The sequence below is a fragment of the Bos grunniens genome, chromosome 10 (assembly GCF_055505025.1).
Source record: "Bos grunniens cultivar Pamir isolate PY7600 chromosome 10, Bosgru_T2T1.0, whole genome shotgun sequence".
Lineage (NCBI taxonomy): Eukaryota > Metazoa > Chordata > Mammalia > Artiodactyla > Bovidae > Bos > Bos grunniens.
This window is the reverse complement of record NC_141174.1, coordinates 31,556,181-31,563,161: the sequence shown is the minus strand read 5'-3', so window position 1 is coordinate 31,563,161 and position 6,981 is coordinate 31,556,181. Positions and strand designations below refer to the sequence as shown.

Sequence of the window (6,981 nt, the reverse complement as noted above, 5' to 3'; positions counted from 1 at the left end):
ACGGCTTCTTCACCTACTCACCCGCTTCTTTCTTAACTTGTGCTTAGGTTCTAAGAATTTTCTATTGTTCACAGCTTTCAGGATAACCTCACTCACTCTGGGCCCCTGAGGGCTCTATTCTTGCTCTGCTTGTTACCTGGTCATTGGGTCCTCACATTATTTCCATCATCTCCAATATCATTTGATATTGATATTTATAAAGCAGGATCATTGTGCCCTGTGTTGTCCACCTGTTAAATTCTACATCCATACCTATCATTTTGTCAGGCTGGAGTTTCCTCAGGAAACTGTCTTCACCACTGCTAGCAAACAGAATTCCTCATTAGATCCTCTGAATAAGCAGCTGCTTATGAAAGGAATTCTGGGCTCTCAGGAGGGAGGAAAATACTGCAAAAGCAGACTCTGAAGGTTAACTTGACACAATAAAGCTGTTTAGAAGAAACTCTGTCTCAGAGGTTGGACACTGAAACACACACACACACACACACACACACACACATACACACACACACAATCCTCTCCTCTATCTAGTAACCATGAAAAAAGCAGGCCTCACACCAAGTTTATTTTTTTCCTTCCCCAGATGAGCTCTTCTGGGCTTTATAACCTGAAAAATGGTATTGCACTCTCCTGATCAGCTAGTCTTTAACAGAGCTGGGGTTAGGGCAATGCAGGCAAGCTGCCTAGCGTGCAGAATTTAAGGAAGCGCTTACTTTCAGGGTTAGCCTTGGTCTTGAACTTCCACATGTAACCAGTCACCATCTCCAATCCCATCCCCCTCCATGTCATCTCTCTGAGTGGCTCCTCTGGGCACAGTGGGTGCTAGGCATGTTGAGCTGATACAGAGGATGAGGGACAGGTGAATATATCCTTTCTATTGTCACTGTCATTGTCTAGCAGAAGCTCTGTCATGCGTCACCTGTCTGTCAGTTATATCACAATTACCTCCTATATTCTTCTACTCTCCAGTATCATGCACACTCACTGTGTCTATCTGACTCTCTGAGATCTAAGAAACAGAACACAAGCTCCTTAACATTCAAGTTTCTTTTTAGCATGGGTTCAACCCACCCTTTCAGCCTTACCTGGCCCTACATTGCCACTCAAGCTCCTTACAGCGTATTACTCACTGTTCTCTGAGTATTACTTACAGCGTATTACTCCTTACAGCGTATTACTCCTTACAGCGTAATACTCCTTACAGCGTATTACTCACTGAGACATGCCCCCATGTCTCAGCATCTTAGTCCATGTTCTTTCTTCGTACTGGGATATGAACCGTCTCCCTCTGGAAAAAGCCAGATCAGAACCCAGCCCCAAAGTCCACCTCTGAGAATCCTCTGTTTGCTCTAGTTTTATATTGCAGCTGTTTTCAGCTGCTTTTGACTTAGTGAGCATTTCCACATAACCTCCTCCCATCTCCCCCAGTCTTGGCTGTTGGCAGTGTCAAGTTAATTGACTGTGTGTTCGTCACAATATTTTGCACAGAAGGGTAACTCCACGAGTGCTTATTGAACGCAAGTCCAAAACTGCTCAAAGGCAGCTTTTTATAAGTAACGATCCTTTTTCCCATTTTTATTTCTCCCACTGCTACTACTTTCATCCCCCGTTACCCCAGCATCTTTGACTTTGACTTTAATGGTGACATAACACAGGCAACTGGACTTCTGCAAAGAGCAGTAAATAACCCCAAAGACTCAGCTTGGTGAGGGCAGGACTCATTGTCTCTCTTATTCACCACCCTGTTCTGAGCGCTAGGCACTCAGTATCAAGTACAGTAGATGCTCAATAAATAATTACCAAAACAGAGAGTTCATAGCAATTATAATTGTTTTATGCCAGTATTGTGTTGCATGTTATTATAAGAAGTTTATGGGAGTATTTATATCATGTTCAAGTTTTTAAAAAAACCATTTAAATTATCTACATAAGCCCCACCAAGTACAATATGAAGAATGTTTTCCAGTTTTACCAGTCTCCAGTGATTTCTATTAATAACTCAAATGAGCCATATACTAGGCTGGAGTTGGACTATGTGGATTCTGGAAACAGGAGCAAAGCGAGTACTTGGTCTCAGCCTGTCCGGCACATCCACAGATGCTATTTCTTAGAGTATTGAGTTTTCTGGTGCGATCACGAGAAGAGAGGGAGAAGTTTCTACACTTAGTAACATTTATTTATGCATTCAGTATCAAGTACATAAGTGCAAATATCCAGAATCCATAATTAAGTCCATTAGGAACTACAGAGAAAGTAATACAAACTGTAATAAAGTTAACATGCTGGTACTTTTTAGTTACCATACATGTAAATCAGCCCATCAGTCTCACACAACAAAAGTACTGCATGTTTGTTTTCGGGTTTATTCATTTATTTAATTATTTTAAGTTATACAAAACTGATTACTCTAAGTACGGTCGACTTGTTTTTATTTTTATGTTGTGTGTGTTGGAAAAACACTTAAACATCGGTTTACAAGTCTATATATTGTTATTAAAGATTAATCCAACCAACAACCCAAGGACATAGAAGCGATTTCCACTATTGCATCAGTGCACTGGCAGGAAAGGCCTAGCCACAGGGAACATGAGAAGCTACAGAAGCATTGCAGAGAGAAGAACACCGACGAAGGAAAGATAACTTGGGTTCTCACCATCATGCACTTTTTTTTAGCAACACAAAATTAAAAACCACATCTAATACACTTTTCGCTATACTTTAGTGCTTGACACAAGTGACTCAAATATCCTAAGGGTACAGAAACAGCCTAAAAACAGCTGTTTTAGAGTTTGTCTCTAAGATTATGGTACTGGGGGGAGAAACAATCAATCTGCAGTAACATGTAAGACAGAGCTGTTACCACTTCAGACATTCCTCTTGGTGTTCAGTCCCCGGTGGGGTATCCACTTACTCAGTGTGCCTTTTAGCGCCTGGGATTTTAGCCTGAATCCTAAAAAGACAATATCAGACGGTGGTAAATCACAAGTATTATTAATGAAACCATCTTATGACATCACTATGTGTCATTGCTTTAATTAGCTAAGTGACCAAATAGCTTAATATTCCAAAAAAGAGCATAATTTTTATGTATGAGTGTCTATAAATGCATTTCTGTGCAATAAGGAAGTATAATTAGATAATGAATGACCCCAGGAAGCCATATTTCTTAAATTATAACTTTTTAGGTAGACAAAAGATGTTGATTTATTTCAGAATTATAGAAGCTGTGATATACGTAGGTGACCATTTATTACTCAGTCTGGGATACTTCTGAAAGAGAAAGACAGTGCTGTTATTAACTATACCAGGACAACAGGCATGAACAGGGACGGTTCCAGGTGAAGAAACATATGGTCACCCTCAGCAGAAACTGCTAGAACTGGAATGAAGAAAACTGAGTCCTAGTTTAAGCTCTCTACTAATCAGCAGTGTGCCATCTGGCAGCTAATGAGCCTTCCTGGTCCTAGAGCATTTACCAGGTGCAAATTAGATATTTCTAATGCCCCTAAAGTTCTGTGATTCTCGCAGAATGGCAGTATTATTTTAGGTAGGTTTATACTGGAAGCATTTTGCGTCATTAAATCAAAGCTTAATGAGCTCCCCATGCAGAGTTTGACTGAGACCTTCCTCTGTGTCATGCACCCTTGCAGATGCTGGAATTCAGTGAACAGAAGGGAGAAGGCTCTGCTCTCATGGAGCTTTCATTCTCCTAGGGGTTGAGGAGCCAGAAATAAACAAGTAGACAAACAACAGAAGTACATATTGTGACAAATGCTATTAAAAAAACCCAAACAAGATGGAATGATAGGCAATGAGGGAGCAGTGGTGATAGTTGAGAGATGTTGTTCAGTCCCTCAGTCACGTCTGACTCTTTGCAACCCCATGGACTGTAGGGCACCAGGCTTCCCTCTTTTTCACCATCTCCCAGAGTTTGCTTAAACTCATGACCATTGACTTGGTGATGCCCTCCAACCATCTCATCCTCTGTTGCCCCCCTCTCCTGCTGCCTTCAATCTTTCCCAGCATCAGGGTCTTTTCCAATGAGTTGGTGATGGCCAAACTATTGGAGCTTCAGCTTCAGCATCAGTCCTTCCAATGAATATTCAGGGTTGATTTCCATTAGGTGGGAGACGCTTACTTTAAGTCCCCTCATGTGAGAAACAGATGTCTGCAGGATAAGAAGGGGCCACTGGGTTGAAGTGTTTCAGGAAGACGAAGCAGGGAGTACAGAGGCCAAAAAGTGAGGACAAGCTTAGGAGTCAAGGATGAGACCAGTGTGCTTGGGGAGTGAGGCGGGAAGGTCTGAGAGGCAGGAGGTAACCAGATGGTGTTGAAACTTGCAGGCGGTAAAAGGAATTTAGATTCTATTCTGTGGCTGGGAAGCCACTGATGAATTGTAGGCAAAGGAATGATGTGATCAAAGAAGATCATGATAGTGGTTATGTGAAAAAAGTGGGGAAACAGAGCAATAAGGGATGGAGGACAACTATAGCAGTCTAGGTGCTGAATGGCAATGGCCTGGGTTATATGGAATGAAGCCTTGCCAGTGGAGTAAAGTGCTCACTCTGGGTATCCAGTGAGGGGATGGAGCAGACAGGACCCACCTGCCAAGCTGATGGGTTGAATGTGTGGGCGGGGGAAAGATTGACAGTAATCAAGGAAGATGCTTTGGTTTTGGGCCTGAGCAACCAGGTGAATAATAATGCCATTTACAAAGATGGTGTGACAACTGAAGTAAGAATAAATTCTGGGCTGAAACTGCAAGATCTGTTTGGCCACGCTGAATCTGAAATGTCTGTGGGACATTTGAGAGATAACATTAGGTAAGCAGATGAAGTTAACTGGGCCTTAGGAAGCATAACTATGAACAAAGCTAGTGGAGGTGATGGAATTCCAGTTGAGTTATTTCAAATCCTAAAAGATGATGCTGTTAAAATGCTGCCCTCAATCAGCCAGCAAATTTGGAAAACTCAGCAGTGGCCACAGGACTGGAAAAGGTCAGTTTTCATTTCAATCCCAAAGAAAGGCAATGCCAAAGAATGTTCAAACTACTGTACAATTACACTCATCTCACACATTAGCAAAGTAATGCTCAAAATTCTCCAGGTGAGGCTTCAACAGTACGTGAACTGAGAACTTCCAAATGTTCAAGCTGGATTTAGAAAATGCAGAGGAACCAGAGATCAAATTGCCAACATTCGCTGGATCATTGAAAAAGCAAAAGAGTTCCAGAAAAACATCTACTTCTGTTTTACTGACTATATCAAAGCCTTTGACTATGTGGATCACAACAAACTGTGGAAAATTCTGAAAGAGATGGAAATACCAGACCACCTGTCCTGCCTCCTGAGAAATCTGTATGCAGATCAAGAAGCAAGTTAGAACCAGACATGGAACAATGGACTGGTTCCAAATTGGGAAAGGAGTACGTCAAGGCTGTATACTGTCACCCTACTTATTTAACTTATATGCAGAGTATATCATGCAAAATGCCAGGCTAGATGAAGCACAAACTGGAATCAAGATTGCCAGAAGAAATATCAATAACCTCACCACCTTATGACAGAAAGCAAAGAGGAACTAAGGAGCATCTTGATGAAAGTGAAAGAGGAGAGTGAAAACCTGGCTTAAAACTCAACATTCAGAAAACGAAGATCATGGCATCTGGTCCCATCACTTCATGGCAAATAGATGGGGAAACAATGGAAATAGACACTTAATTTTCTTGGGCTCTAAAATCACTGCAGATGGTGACTGCAGCCATGAAATTAAAAGACACTTGCTCCTTGGAAGAAAAGCTATGACAAACCTAGATAGCATATTAAAAAGCAGAGACATTACTTTGCCAACAAAGGTCCATCTAGTCAAAGCTATGGTTTTTCCAGTAGTCATGTATGGATGTGAGAGTTGGGACCATAAAGGCTGAGCACTGAAGAATTGATGCTTTTAAACTGTGGTATTGGAGAAGACTCTTGAGAGTCCCTTGGACTTCAAGGAGATCCAACCAGTCCATCCTAAAGGAAATCAGTTGTGAATATTCATTGGAATGACTGATGCTGAAGCTGAAACTCCAATACTTTGGCCACCTGATGCAAAGAACTGACTCATTTGAAAAGACCCTGATGCTGGGAAAGATTGAGGGCAGGAGGAGAAGGGGATGACAGAGGATGGGGTGGTTGTATGGCATCATTGACTCAATGCACATGGGTTTGGGTAGACTCTGGCAGTTGGTGATGGAAGGCCTGGCATGCTGCGGTTCATGGGGTCGCAAAGGGTCGTACACAACTGAGTGACTGAACTGACTGAGACTTGCATTGATTTTTTTAAAAAATGTCTCAAGCACATAACTGACTCATATTTGGCTGTGACAAATTAGAAAACCTCCAAGTATTTTTTATACATACTACTGTTGTATCCTATCTCATCTCTACCTCCTCCTCCTCACATTCTATATTTGTAAAGTGGACTTTTTAAAAACCTAAGATTGTGGAGACACACATTTTGGAGTCTTTGACATAGAGATAATCTTTGAGGCCACTAGGGATGAAGGGTGAACCAGAGAAGGAAGAGCCAAGAGAAGACACTGCGAGAAAGCAGCTGAGACTCAAGCCATGCCAAGAGTCAAGGAGAGTGCTCAACAAAGATGGTAGTAATCTTAAAGAGTGTCTGAGAGGTTGAGAAGGTTGAGGATGGAGTGATGACTGCAGGATTTAGCAATATGAAGGTCACTAGGACCCTGACAAAGAGCAACTTAAGTGCTCAGGGTGCAGGCCTGACTGCAGTGAGGTAGGGAGAGAAGCATTAGAGCCAGCAAGGACGGAAAGACTGGAGAGATTATGATTGTGGAAATGAGCCAGAAGAGGCAGAAACTGATAATGCAGCAGAGAATGTGAAACATTTCAATAGAGACACCTTAGGTCTGGTCTTCTCCAAAGTATAACATATATGTATTAGTTTTGAAATGCTTTTAGAATATCACAG

General features: G+C 41.8%; 1 protein-coding gene across 2 annotated transcripts in view; it reads right to left on the bottom strand.

The window, feature by feature from the left end:
• Window positions 1-2,154: 2,154 nt before the first annotated feature.
• The window catches only part of RTN1 (reticulon 1), a 236,906-nt gene continuing 232,079 nt past the window's right edge, over window positions 2,155-6,981 (bottom strand). For both annotated transcript variants that reach the window (XM_086320437.1, XM_086320441.1), the window contains one exon: window positions 2,155-2,950. In XM_086320437.1, the coding sequence (XP_086176563.1) occupies window positions 2,908-2,950 (43 nt within the window). In that variant the 3' untranslated portion in view covers window positions 2,155-2,907. The remainder of the gene's footprint in view (window positions 2,951-6,981) is intronic.